Here is a 13290-nt window from a genome sequence, read left to right as displayed (position 1 = left end):
CCAAAGCTACACTGGAATGGCTAAGGAACAAAAAAAAAATGACCTTGAGTGGCCCAGTCAGAGCCCCAACCTAAATCCAATCAAAAATTTGAGGCATGACTTGAAGATTGCTGTCCATCAGCACTCCCCAAGGAACTTGACAGAACTTGAACAGTTTTGTAAAGAAGAATGGTCAAATATTGCCAAATCTAGGTGTGCAAAGTTGGTAGAGACCTATCCCAACAGACTCACAGCTGTAATTGCTGCCAAAGGTGTTTCCCTCAAGTATTAACTCAGGGTGGTGGAGACTTATCCAATTATAATTTTTTAGTTTTGTATTTTATTTTCAATATATATATATATATATATATATATATATATATATATATATATATATATATATATATATATTTTTATTCTCAATAAAAACTTTTTTCCCCCTTAACTTTGTGTAAATAAGTGGAAAAAAAATTCTCATTTAAATGCATGAAACTCTGAGGCACTGACAACAAAATGTGAAAAAAGTTCAAGGGGGTGTAGACTTACATATATATATATAATACTGTATAAATCAGTTAAATGCTTACAAATGCTACATATATGTTAATCAGCCAATGATCTCTCCCTTTATTAGCATAATCTAGTGCACAGTCTTTAATATAGATCTATAATCGCTGGACTAGGAACAAGGAAATGAAAAGGAAAGGCAGATACAACTAAACAACAGATCTTGAAGTCAATGAATGTTTGATCAGCACTACTTAACCCGCCCTGGGATGTTTGAAACATAATAAGCTACTCCTTAACTGTGTGTTTCTATGACACATGACATGACATTGAAATAAGAAAATACACTTTAAAAAGATGTACCTCTATGTACTTTGACCCAAAGGTACTGGATGACTTTGGACTGATCACGGATGATGAACAATTCCAGATTCTCACAGATAAACTAGGATTTAAGCAAGGAGAAATATCTTACTTTGATTTTTTGATGAAATTTGAAGGTAAGAATTGGTCACTTTTATGATACACATTTAATACAAGAGTATTGGTTATTATTACACTTACAGAAAACGAGTTCTCTCTTATTTATGAACAACAGTTTATCAACATTAACAGCAGTTACATTTAGGGATAAAACTGCAGAGTAGACTTCTGAAACCTGAAAGAAGCTTTGGACGAACATCTTTGAAAAGTACTGCACTGAGTCACACAATTCTGTGTTGAACATGTAATAAATCAATACATTTCTGCACAAGGAATAAATAAAAATTTTTTACCAATAAATATTTTTGGCATACAGTGCTGTGTACATGTCTGTAGCCCACTGTGTGATCTAATTCAGTGGTTCTCAAACTTTTTGGACCTCAACCCCCTTCCTCCTGTCTGTGGTACTATGTGTATATACTGCCAATAAAGCCAAAATAAAATCTTTGCCCATTATACGGTATAGGTTAAGATGTGTGCTGTAATTTAAATAAAATAATCTAATGCCCCCATGATACAGTCTGCGCCCCCTAGTTTGAGAACCACTCATCTAATTGATAGCCTGGTAGTAGAGTCAGATAGATTGTTGCACTGGAAGTATAAGCATCTTTTGAAAACCGGATCCCATGTGAAATTCTATTGCCCTATTCCATTATTATTAATGTACTATTCCATTGTGCTCCGTAGACATCAAAAATTCAGAATAAAGCATGAAGCCATTTTCTGAAATGTGAGTTTGAAGTTTGAGGTCTCAATGGCTATCCACTGCAGCTTATTCATCTTTTGCGAGACTGACTTTGTGTATTGACTGTCTGTGTACTGTTTGTACTGAACTAACTTTTCCTTCTCGTTCGGTTTGTTTCAGATCACCGAGTCGGCAGCCCCGGTGCAGCGCTACAGCACACCTCCAGTCGTCACGTTAATGGAATCAAGACTCACTTTATGTCAGCTGAACAGTGCCTCATTCAGTTTGTGAAAAAACTGCATGAAGACTTCACGGTAAGGAATACAAACAGAAGTAGCAAAGAGGCATGCATTAGGATATAGTGCATTATCGGCAAAGGGATTTTTTCAAAGAATGAAACAGTTCTAACACAATCAAACAAGCATGACACAAGTGAGTTGTAGCAGTTACTTTATTTATTTATTTGTTTAATATATTCATATAGATTAAATGCAATGTACACTAGAATAAAATATATGCATTTTTAAAGTAATAGTAAAGGTGCACAAAGTACAACATAAATACAAAGTATGTTTCGGATATACGTGTGTGTGTGTGTGTGTCTATGTTACCTATCACAATACTAACCACTTATTTACATAAACAATTGCAATAATTAACTTTTAGATTTTTTAAACAACCCATGGTATCATGAGGATGGAAGTTCATTTAACATTTAACCAGCATATGAGAAGGTCATTTTACCAAGCTCTTTATTCGTTCTTGGGAATTCTTAAAGAATACAGACATATTTCTGAAAGGCCATGATAACTTAAAGATATGAGATAGTGTTTTTCCTGTAATGTGTAATAGTGTTGTTTTTGTGTCGCAAGCTTCAATTACAGATATGTTTTGGTTTGGTTTGTAATGTGGACATAAAGTTTAATATTTGTAATACGGTAATATGGAAATCAAACATAAAACATATTTTATTACACTCTTAAATTGAGTCCTTTGTTTTCACAGTTATAAACAAAATGTTGGTCATATTTTTACAAGATGGTAAAATAATTTTGATACTTCGATATAGTGTGAATATTTGAATTTTGTGAACTTTGTTTTGTTGAGAACTGTGGTACCTTAATTTACAGGTAACAATACGGTTGCGTTATGATTACTAAAGTCTCTTTCATGAAATGTAATTTAAACTTTAAACAGTATGAAAAATATGTGCAGAAGTAAGCAACTAAAACAACTTATCAGATTTCTGGATGACTCAGTGAAATAGTAACCCTATCTATACAACTCTTTATGGCTACAGAGGGGTTAGCAGTAAATTGAGGTTTTCATTTTTTTCTTTCTTTCAATAGGATCTCTACTGTGCTTTTTACAAAGCTGACAGAAACAGAGATGGAATCATCACCATGCATGACCTACGGGAGCTCGTTGATAGCTTCATGTTAATCATTAAACAGAAGGAGTTTATGCGCATGTTGGGTATACTGGGGCTGGGACCCGCCTCCACCTTAAATTACCCCGAATTCTTTGACATGTTTCAGGTCAAGGACATGCCAGAGGCGCATCCATGGATTCATTCAAGGCACAGGTTACCGGATATTCAAACAATATTGCAATTCTAATACTAAAATAAAAATCTTGTTGCATAAAGAAAAAAAATAATCTAAGTTGACAATTTCAAATTGTATGGCTGTCCTGGGGATTTGTCAACAACTATATGTGAAAAGGGTGCTAAACGTCATTCTCTCTCACCCAGTGTTTGCCAGCAGTACATGACAAGTGCATGGTATGGTATATACATGCACCAGTAATGCTGAAAATCATGTATTAAAAAGAGTTATTTTTTTTGATGCATCACAGAGACAGATACTATTGAGCCATGTATGTCATAAGGTAATGGATTATGAGCCTGAAAACAGCTGTTCCGGAGGCTAAGATACTCACTTGGAACCACTACCTGTTACACTTGCATAGTGAATACTGTATTTATTTTTTTCTTCTATTGTGTTTGCTGTACTTCTAATGTTTCATTTTTGTTTAAAGGCCAAAGTCAATCCAGCCTCCAAGTGAAGAGCTAGCCTGTGAGCACGCTCACAACTACCTAATTACCAAAGTAGAAACCAGATGGCACGATATGGCAAAGGTAAGATGTATTTATTTAGTACTGATGTATTGCGCATGAAAATTAGATTCTATTTTGCAAATAATAAAAAAAATAAATAAAGTTGTACTTAAATGATGCACTGATTGATGTCTTTACAGCGTAACTCAGTGAGATAAGTTCTGGTACTGATTCATTTTTAAGGTCCTCGTTCAAGAAATGGGGCCCCTTATACGCTAATCCTGTCCGTCTGTCTGTCACACTATACCGTGTGAACATGAAAACTACCTTGATTTTGAACCAATCGAAACCAAAGTTTTATCATATGCTCCCAGCCTCCTATCGACGTTTTGGATGTAATGTGAGAAATAATTGCAGATAATTATTGTAGTAAACATTAACCACTAATTAATATGACACAGATAGTAGACCAACATACACTGTTTATGGTAGTTTAACAAACAATCTTAAACAAAAGCACTTCATGATTAAGTGTGGGGTTCAGAAACATATAGCATTACACATCTCCACGTGTTGCTACAACTGTTTAAATAACATACCTATAATTTTCATTTTCGTTGTTAACATTGTGACAACTTTTTACACAAAATGGCCGCCCTAGTGCACTGATAGTGTAAGGATTATTGCCCACATTGTCAAACAGGTAAGAGCAATAACAATCCATGATGTGGTATGGGACTGAAAAAATAGAGCACTTGTTTTGTTTTGTTTTCCTGTAGTGATTTAAAGGACAGATCTCAAACCCCTGTTTTTTTCATCCATATACTAATAACAAGTATGATTATCATATGAAAGTTATAGTTTTCTGCTTGGATAATTACTGTATAAAAGAAAATATTAATAATTTCACAACTGCCATATACCATTTTTATGCTGTTTGATTGTCTTTGCCCAAACCACTGCAGGCTTGTCGTGAATTTGATGAGGCTGGTCATGGCATCATCTATAAAAAGAATTTGAGGGATATTCTATATCAATTTATCATGCCCATCACATCCAAGGAATTTGACAAACTCTGGTCGAGGTGAGTTTATTTATTGTTTTTTTTTGGGGGGGGTTTTACACTTAACCAAGGTAATCAGGGTGTTTACCAGTGTTTTCTTGCTATCTAGAAATGTATTTATTTATTTATTTTAAATGTGTTCATTTAAAAAAATGTGGTAACCATACAATGTGTCCTGAAAATGTTATCAATACCTGCAATCAAGAAAATATAATTTAAAGTGTTTCGTATTTATGGCCCTAACTATAAAGTGGTGAAAGTTGAGGGACCGGAGCAGGTACAGGTTTTTGTGTAGGTTATTTCTAACCCATTAGATTTTTAAGTTGATAATTATTGGAAAGGGATTATATTAATTTAGCAGAGAGAACACTGTTCCCAGTGAATATTTCTAAAATCCAGTCAGTACTATACATTCTTAGTAGGATCTGTCAAAAACCTGAAACAAATACCAATAATCCTTGTATGTACTGATTTTGTTGTATTATATTAAGATATGATATTAAAGGGAAAGGCTACATCACTCATTCTGAATTCCTTGAGAAGTTAGGGGTAGAGCTAGCCCCAGCAGACAATGGCCCCAGCTTTCAGATTCCAGAGGAACACAACAGAACCTTGTTGGAGCACAATATCAAACAGCAACAGAAGCACAATGGAATTGAAGATATGCAGATAAACCAAACCAGGGCACTACAAACAGCACAGATTGAACAAGAGCTCAAGTAAGTGGAAACTCGTACAAATTATACATATTTAAGAGTGTGGTCCTTACTAAAGACACATTGTTATTGTCATTAATAATGTGCCTTTCCTTTCTGCAGAGATAAATTCAGAGACAACTTCCAAGATTTCAGTAAAGCTTTTACCAAGTTGGACAAAAACAAGGATGGCTATGTAACAGTACAAGATTTCTACAGGGTACTGCAGGAATACAGCTATGACTTGCGTGAAGACCAGTTCACACATCTCCTTGACAGGTACTATCAACTGTTTCTTTTTATTTTTTATCTTTAGGTTTTTGGCATTCACGACCACAAATCCAGTGAGCTGCAGGAAGGTAGAAGAAATGCAATACTTTAGGGACTGGATTTACCCTTAAATATAGAATTCAATAATGGAGAATAACTGGGGGTAGGGGGAGGAAATTACAATGAGCACTATAGCGTATTGACTATTAAATGTATTTGAAATGGAAACTAAGTAATGATTATTGTATATTAAACACTTAAACCTTCGTTTCATTACTATGTGCAAGTGTAGAATATCATGGATTGATCTTTACTTCAAATTAATTTTATATACATGATGTAAGGAATGTTTTATTTTAAATCTTTTAAATTACTACCAATTATTTTTTTACATTGAAACTGAAAATTGGGATGTATTATCTGCATGCGTCATAGACCCCAAGATCAGATTTTGTGCAGACAGGGACAGTGTAGTCTTCATTTCCATCATCATCTGTTGTGCATGTTTTAAACTCGTACTTTACTATAGGAACCGGTCTTCAGAAATCATTTTCACGTAGGTCAAGAAAAGGCAGACATACATTTTGTTAATAATTAACACATTCTTACTGCAAAGCACACAAGGTTTGGAAGTCTAGCGGTTTATCATCTCTTTATTAAAGCAGGTTTTTCAATCAGGTCCTTTTTTCAATTTATTCCTCAGGCTTGGCATCAGGACGCATGACAGCAAGCTGGCTTATTTCGACTTCCTGAGAGTGATTGATGATGGCAGGGCTTCTATGTATGGGTCCACACAGGTGCCAACTGCTGAAGTGGAAAGCGAGATACTTACTCACCACAAGGCTTTAGAAGACATCAAGAAAAAAGTCACAACTTCATTCGACAGTCTGCAAAAGGTGGATTTGTTTTTCCTTAGTCACAATAACAATTTCTGAGAATCATATGAAAGAAAAAAAAACTAAAAACAATACAGTGAATAGAGATATACATGTATGTTGAAGTAAAATAAATGTTATGTTAAAGTGAGAACCCTTAAAGAAATATTTATCTATAAGAAAGCATATCAGATAAAGCCGGTCAGGAAACATAAAGCCAACACCACTGTTAAAAACAACAACAATTTGCTTAATGTTGACAACAGCACTTTAGCTGGCCTATGACCTACAGAGAAAGTTGGGTTTCATCAATTCAATGAACATCTATAGGTACAGCGACCTCCATTATATCCTCATTGAATAAAAAATAACTCAAATTTATACTTGAAATACAACATTATAGTTTCCAAGAAAGTCTTTCAACGTTCTTTTATTTCCAGTTTGGTTAATTGTAAGCTTGTGTGAAGCTGTTTAGGATATAGCATATTAACAATAAACTCAGTGAATATGTTATCAATGTGTTATTAGACTGCATTATAAATTACCATATGTTGTAACTACAACTGCAATGTAACTGTCCTATTCTATCCCAGGCTTTTGCTGCCTTTGATAAGAAGAAAAGCGGGGCGCTCAAGCAGGAGGAGTTCCGAAGGGTCCTGGACAGTTTTTGTTTTAGGTTGTCAGACCCACTGTTCACTTACCTGCTGAGCAAAATAAAAGTGAACAAAGACAACACAGTGGACTGGATTGATTTCATGCAAAGCTATAGTTTTCTAAACCATGAGGTGAGAACAGTACTGGCCCAGTGGTCTTTTATGACTGTGCCAGCCACAAGTTCTCCAGCAGTTTGTTTAATGTTACAAGTACTGAAAAACAGTATTATTCTACAAAAATACCCCAATGATGTAGAAATAGTGGTGTCTTACTTGGCCTTGTAGTGTGGCATGTTTGAGTGTAATATACAATCATCAGTTAATAGGGCACTTAAATATTAAAATGATGACTCTTTTTCCAGGGTACAAGTGAATGGCAGGAAAAAGTACAGAAGGCCAGCAAACCTTTAACAGCAAAGACCTTGTCTATGACGGACATCTTGACCCGTATACATGAGGTGGTCTCTTCACGCCTCGAAACAATCACCAAGGAAATCAAAGATATTGACTATGCACACATTGATGTCATTTCTAAAGGGGACTTCAGGAAGATTTCAAACCAGTATTTTATGCGCTTAACAGATGAGCAGGTATGTAAGAAATTATTTTATACAGAAGTACAAGGGTCTGAGTTTTTGGTTATTTAAAAATAAACAGAAAAGAAAATCTCACTGATAGTACATCAATTTTTCATATTCAGTTTGAGGACCTCTGGAATAGAATGGCAGTCAATGATTACGGAAATCTGGAGTACCATAAGTTTCTGAAGAAGTTCAGTGGCGATCCATGTGAAAAGCCTCAGAGCCCACCAGTAACAGGAAGTTCCTTCAAATCTCCTCCTGCTTCAGCAGGACTGGAGAGATCCACCTCTCTCTGTAGACGCCCAGAAACAGCTTCCTCTGTCCTCAGTCGCTCAAAGGTCAGGACCAGGTTAAAACATCAGGACTTTTAGAACTCTTGTTAAAAAGTCTTATTGTGTAAGACAACAGAGCAAGGGCTACAATCAAATTTTTACACCATGCCTAAATTCTTTGAGAAAAAAATGGCTTCTTTGTAGAAATTTCAACCAGCAGTATGCTATGTTTTTTTAATAAAAACAAAAAACAAAACACTATGTAATATGTGTCATTATGATATAACTGCATACTAAGTCAGCTGATTGTTTTTTATGTTCTAGTCCATGGTGCAGGTAAATCGTCCATTCACAGCAGGTGGACGTGCAACACCATTGCTGAACTGTGAGTCCATTGAGCATAAAGTGAAGAGACAAGTGTGCCAGTCCTGGAAGAAGATTCACAAGCAATGTAGAGAGAGGGATGCTGAAGGACGAGGTGAAATCAGTGTCTCTGATTTCTTAGGTAGGATTCTCTAACCAGGGTGTAGTATAGATGAAAATTGAGGTTAGTAATCCAGGGACCCCCTGGTAATAAGATGTACATCAATGGGTTCTCATCCTGGTTAATTAATAATTGGTATAAGTAAACTGATTGGTACTAAGCGGGTTGCAACCTCCCCTAAGGTATGGGAGGTCAGGTAAAGAAGTCTCTTAATGAGAATTGGAAACCCTTACATTCTTTCAAAAGCATATTGGCTTTCAAGATAATTAACATATTTTGATACTTCAAGTAATGACCCAATCACTTTACAATAGCACGCAAGGCCTTAGTCACAGAACTTTTTAAGGAATATTTTAAGGACTTGTTTTCTTAAACAACAAGGAACTGAAACAAATACATGTTAGGAAAATTGATGATTTTTGTGTTTGTCTAATTTTAGCAGTTTTGCTGTTTCGGAGTATGTAATATAGGAATAAACTCAGCAATATGCTGACATCCTTTGTTCCATGTCATCTCTTGGCTCTGAAGTTATTCAATTGTATTAATTTACTTTATTATTATTATTGTAACAGCTGTAATGGAAAAGTTTGAGACAAAGATGACTCAGGATGAGTTTGAACAGCTGGCTTTGAAGTACAACGTTAAAAACAATGGCAAGTTCTCCTACCCTGATTTTCTCCATCATTTTGTACTCACACTGAAACCACAAGATGGCAGCCTGCTTCAGAGGATGAAGGTTTCCCAGCCCCGTATAGCGGTATGGAAATTAACAACTAAAACTGTTCAATAATAAGGTCATAACATGGGCAGCAGTGTGTTACAGTACTATTGTCAAGGTAAATGTACTTCACTGTACTGCCTTGAAGAAGGTGAAACATGATGACTTTCAGGCAAATTAAGAATTCTATGTGTTATGTATTAATTAATTTTCATATAAGAATTGTTGGCTGTAGTACCATGCTATCGTGATGTTGTTATATATTTAAAAAAAAAAAATGCAGTAAAAACAATCACAAAAGAGAGCCTTCCTGGATAAACTTCAGCTCCTTAGCAAAATATTGTGTGACTTTTCTAACATTCTTGCTGCTCTTGCTGGCTCATAAATGACAACGATACTTGTGATTATTATTTAAGATGAGCCCTGGGAATCAAAGTAGCCAGCTTGTGGATGCCATGCTTACAATCCAAGGGCAGGTCCTACAGTGCTGGAAACCAATGAGACGTCATTTTAAAGCCTTTGATGAAGGAGTGAGTGGCTACATCTCTGTGCGCGACTTCCGGCAGGTACAACAAAATATTTCACTATGTGCAGAATATCAACAACAGCAAACCCTAAGGACTCTATTTAAAGTTCCCACATGCAGCCCCTTCATTCTGACTGTGAGCAGGCATCTTGTGAGGTGTTGCTATAAATACTAGCACTTTCTCATGAAACATTGTTTTCTTTGTACATCTTCAAATAAATACAGATTAGTTTCAGATTTACAGTGGCTCTCAAAAGTATTCACCCCCCCTTGGACTTTTCCACATTTTATTGGGTTACAACATGGAATCAAAATGGATTTAATTAGGAGTCTATTCCACTGATCAACACAAAAAAAAAAAATCCATAATGTCAAAGTGAAAAATCTACAAATTGTTCTAAATTAATTACAAATATAAAACAGAAAATAATTGATTGCATAAGTAGTCACCCCCTTTGTTATGACACACCTAAATAAGCTTTGGTGCAACCAATTGTCTTTAGAAGTCACATAATTAGTTGAATGGAGTCCACCTGTGTGCAATTAAGGTGTTTCACATGATTTCAGGTTAAATACACCTGTCTCTGGGAGGTCCCACTGTTGGTTAGTACATTTCCTAACAAAAACTACATAATGAAGACAAAGGAACATTCAAAGCAAAGCCAGAATAAGGTTCTTCAAAAGCACCAATCAGGGGTAGGATATAAGAACATTTCCAAGGAATTGAATATCTCCCGGAGCACAATAAAGTCCATTATTAAGAAATGGAGAGAATATGGCACAACTGTGAATCTGTCTAGAACAGGCCATCCTCAAAAACTGAGTATCCGGGCGAGAAGAGCACTAGTCAGGGATGCCACCAAGTGGCCTATGGCAACTCTAAAGGAGTTACAGTCTCCCACAGCTGAGCTGGGAGACACTGTGCATATGGCAACAATAGCTCAGGAGGTCCACAAAACTGGCCTTTATGGGAGGAGGGCAAAAAGAAAGCCATTGTTGAAAAAATTCACATCAAATCTCAGCTAGAGTTTGCCAGAAGGCATGTGAGAGACTCTGAGACTAAGTGGGAGAAGATTCTACGGTCTGATGAGACCAAAATAGAGCTTTTTGGCCTCAACGCTAAGTGCTATATTTGGCGCAAGCCTAACACCGCACATCATCCTGAGAACACCATCCCTACCGTGAAGCATGATGGTGGCAGCATCATGCTATGGGGATGATTCTCTTCGTCAGGGCCTGGAAAGCTTGTGAAGATAGAGGGCAAAATGGATGCAGCAAAGTACAGAGAAATCCTGGAGGAAAACCTGCTGAAGTCTGCAAGATACCTGGCACTTGGGAGAAGATTAATCTTCCAGCAGGACAATGACCCCAAACATATAGCTAAAGCCACACTGGAGTGGCTGGAGTGGTCAATGTCCTGGAGTGCCCCAGTCAAAGCCCGGACCTCAATCCAATTGAGAATATATGGAAAAAGTGGTAGAGACTTATCCAAATAGACTCATGGCTGTAATTGCTGCCAAAGGTGCCTCTACCAAATATTGACTCAAGGGGGTGAATACTTATGCAATCAATTGTTTTCTGTTTGTAGATTTTATTTTTCACTTTGACATTATGGACTTTTTGTATTGATCAGTGGCAAAAACTCCTAATTAAATCCATTTTGATTCCATGTTGTAACACAATAAAATCTGGAAAAGTCCAAGGGGGGTGAATACTTTTGAGAGTCACTGTAAGAACAATTTCCTGATATGGGGGTGTTCACGTCTGGCAACACAATAAAATAACTAGATTGTTTCAACTGGATTGCTTATTAATTTAATGATGAGCTTACAGCAGTCATCTTTCTTTCTCTCTATTTTTTTTCAGGTACTAAGAAAGTTCAGTGTGAACCTGTCAGAAGAAGACTTTTTCCACCTTGCTGCATTCTATGACAAGAAATTGAATGGCAAAATATCCTACAATGATTTCTTAAGAGCATTTTTGAGATGAGGACTGCAGCTTAATTGAGATTTATTTTTTTTATAAATTTGACACAATGATATAGTGATATTTTCTTTAATTAAATTAACATAATTTTATGTTTGAAAAAAATGCAATGGTATTTACAGACAATAGAAAGAAGTATTGAATAAAAGGCTGTTGTGCTGTGTTGCATTCCTGTAATTTTGTCAAATTTTAAATTTCATTGTGTATTTGATTATTTAAACAACCAAACTGTGCTTAAATGCCACAATAATTACTGCTGAATAATAATTTTATTTTATCTAAATAAATGAGTGTAGTGAAATTTCTAATGCATCACCTTTTTCAATTGTTTCTTCTAATTGCTTAGATCATCTACAAAATCTGATGTAATAACACTTGCCATCCGCCAACACATGCAGGTGTCAGTACCATGAAAAAGTGGGGAACCATGTCTTACATTCACAAAATATTCTCACAATAAACAAGTAAAAAAAATGTTCACATGAGCTACGTTTGCCATGTGCAGAATTACATTTAATACATTTTAGGCAGTGGTTCACAGTACATATACTTCAATTGGTCAGCCAATAAAGGTCAGTGCTGTGACATACTGTTCTCTAACCCTGGTCCTGGAGAGCCCCTATCCTGCAGGATTTATAGGTGTCTTTACATCATCAGTGGCTAAAGATCTGGAACACTTGTTAATCTTGATTAATTAAGCCAATGACTGGTGCAATTAAGTAACTGAGAGCTCGGTGGAAATGAAAACCAGAAGACCCAGTAGGTCTCCAGGACCGAGGTTGGAGACCCCTGCGTGTACATTCACAAATTCTAGCACCATTGAGTATTTTTACTAAGGGATGTCCATGCAAGTATTTTGACCAATGGATTAATTTCAGCAGACATGGAAAGAGGAGGTATCGATACTGTATATGGAAGATGGAGGACTGTGGCAAAGAGATAATTAGTAGCAGGTATATAGCAGGTGCGGTGCAGTAATCCAAAGAACAAACAGACAACAAAGTACGGGTGAAATGGGTTGTTCTATAAGGTTTATAATCCAAGAGTCTGATGACCAGCCAGTAAATAAAGAGTTTTGCAATACACACCAATGTGTATTGCGCAGTGAGAAACTGGGTTGCAGTTCCATAAATAATAAGCACAGTACTTAGCACACAATTAGACACACACACAGTCACAAAGTCCAAAATGAGTACTCTCAGTGCTTGTGGTGCAGTACAATATAATACGTGCTATAGTGGTGAACAAATGGTGATGACAATGTTAGTCCTGACTGTACTGCAGTGTTGATCCGGTTTTGTGCTGGCCCTTGGTGACAGCTCCGGATTCGTGTTTAGCCATCTAGTGTTACAAACAAGACAATTACTAACAACACGAAAAACAAACACTCACGAATACTTCAAGTATGTTCTTTCTCTGCGTCTCACACTGTCAGTTTATAACCCAAAACCATA

General features: G+C 36.2%; 1 protein-coding gene across 2 annotated transcripts in view; it reads left to right on the top strand.

Annotated features, from left to right (window-relative positions):
• LOC121319634 (EF-hand calcium-binding domain-containing protein 6-like) overlaps positions 1-12131 on the top strand; it is a 31591-nt gene extending 19460 nt beyond the window's left edge. For both annotated transcript variants that reach the window (XM_041257246.1, XM_041257245.1), the window contains exons 17-31: positions 872-986; positions 1835-1968; positions 3004-3239; positions 3695-3794; positions 4679-4797; positions 5268-5495; positions 5595-5750; positions 6445-6637; positions 7210-7401; positions 7632-7859; positions 7970-8188; positions 8447-8627; positions 9179-9363; positions 9741-9890; positions 11717-12131. In XM_041257246.1, the coding sequence (XP_041113180.1) occupies positions 872-986; positions 1835-1968; positions 3004-3239; positions 3695-3794; positions 4679-4797; positions 5268-5495; positions 5595-5750; positions 6445-6637; positions 7210-7401; positions 7632-7859; positions 7970-8188; positions 8447-8627; positions 9179-9363; positions 9741-9890; positions 11717-11839 (2559 nt within the window). In that variant the 3' untranslated portion in view covers positions 11840-12131. The remainder of the gene's footprint in view (positions 1-871; positions 987-1834; positions 1969-3003; positions 3240-3694; positions 3795-4678; positions 4798-5267; positions 5496-5594; positions 5751-6444; positions 6638-7209; positions 7402-7631; positions 7860-7969; positions 8189-8446; positions 8628-9178; positions 9364-9740; positions 9891-11716) is intronic.
• Positions 12132-13290: the final 1159 nt, after the last annotated feature.

This window comes from Polyodon spathula, chromosome 8 (genome assembly GCF_017654505.1).
Source record: "Polyodon spathula isolate WHYD16114869_AA chromosome 8, ASM1765450v1, whole genome shotgun sequence".
NCBI lineage: Eukaryota > Metazoa > Chordata > Actinopteri > Acipenseriformes > Polyodontidae > Polyodon > Polyodon spathula.
Note: the sequence above shows the minus strand (reverse complement) of the source record. Positions and strands in the feature narration are given on the sequence as shown.